We start from the raw sequence: 427 nt of genomic DNA, 5'->3' as shown, positions 1-427 counted from the left end.
GCATCTCCGGGGCGTCAGGCCCTGTACATCCCTTTACCTGCAGACACGAAGAAGATGCCGGCACTAAGGATGATGTTGTGTCGGGTTTTGTAGAACTCGCTGGCTGCAATGCAGAGTCCACCCATGAAAAGCAGAATCACACTCAGGATCGGGAAAATACTAGAGGCTCGAACAGCCCCTGCGGAGGAGAGAGGGAGAAGGGCAGAAAGAACAGCACAGGTGTGAGAGAGAGGTGTGTGAGAGAGAGGAAAAAGGGGTACAGAAACGGCACCAGGGTGAGGGGATGGGGGACACGAGTATGTTTTGTGGGTGAGGGAGAAGGGGAGAGACAGAGGGCAATGTGCAGGGGTTGAGCAATTCAAGTAGGGATAAAGGTATTGCAGGACAGAAGGAGAGAGAAACAAAATGTGTCAGAAAAAAGAGAGCG

The 427-nt window shown here is 52.5% G+C and overlaps 1 protein-coding gene across 1 annotated transcript in view; it reads right to left on the bottom strand.

The window, feature by feature from the left end:
* LOC104530837 (voltage-dependent calcium channel gamma-2 subunit) overlaps positions 1-427 on the bottom strand; it is a gene marked incomplete at its 3' end in the record, with an annotated part of 7,927 nt that overhangs the window by 678 nt on the left and 6,822 nt on the right. Inside the window, exon 3 of the mRNA XM_010175544.2 lies at positions 38-178. Within this exon, the coding sequence (XP_010173846.2) occupies positions 38-178 (141 nt within the window). The remainder of the gene's footprint in view (positions 1-37; positions 179-427) is intronic.

This window comes from Antrostomus carolinensis, unplaced genomic scaffold, assembly GCF_000700745.2.
Source record: "Antrostomus carolinensis isolate BGI_N321 unplaced genomic scaffold, ASM70074v2 scaffold35509, whole genome shotgun sequence".
Taxonomy (NCBI): domain Eukaryota; kingdom Metazoa; phylum Chordata; class Aves; order Caprimulgiformes; family Caprimulgidae; genus Antrostomus; species Antrostomus carolinensis.
The sequence above is the reverse complement of the archived record's forward strand: the minus strand, read 5'-3'. Positions and strand labels throughout refer to the sequence as shown.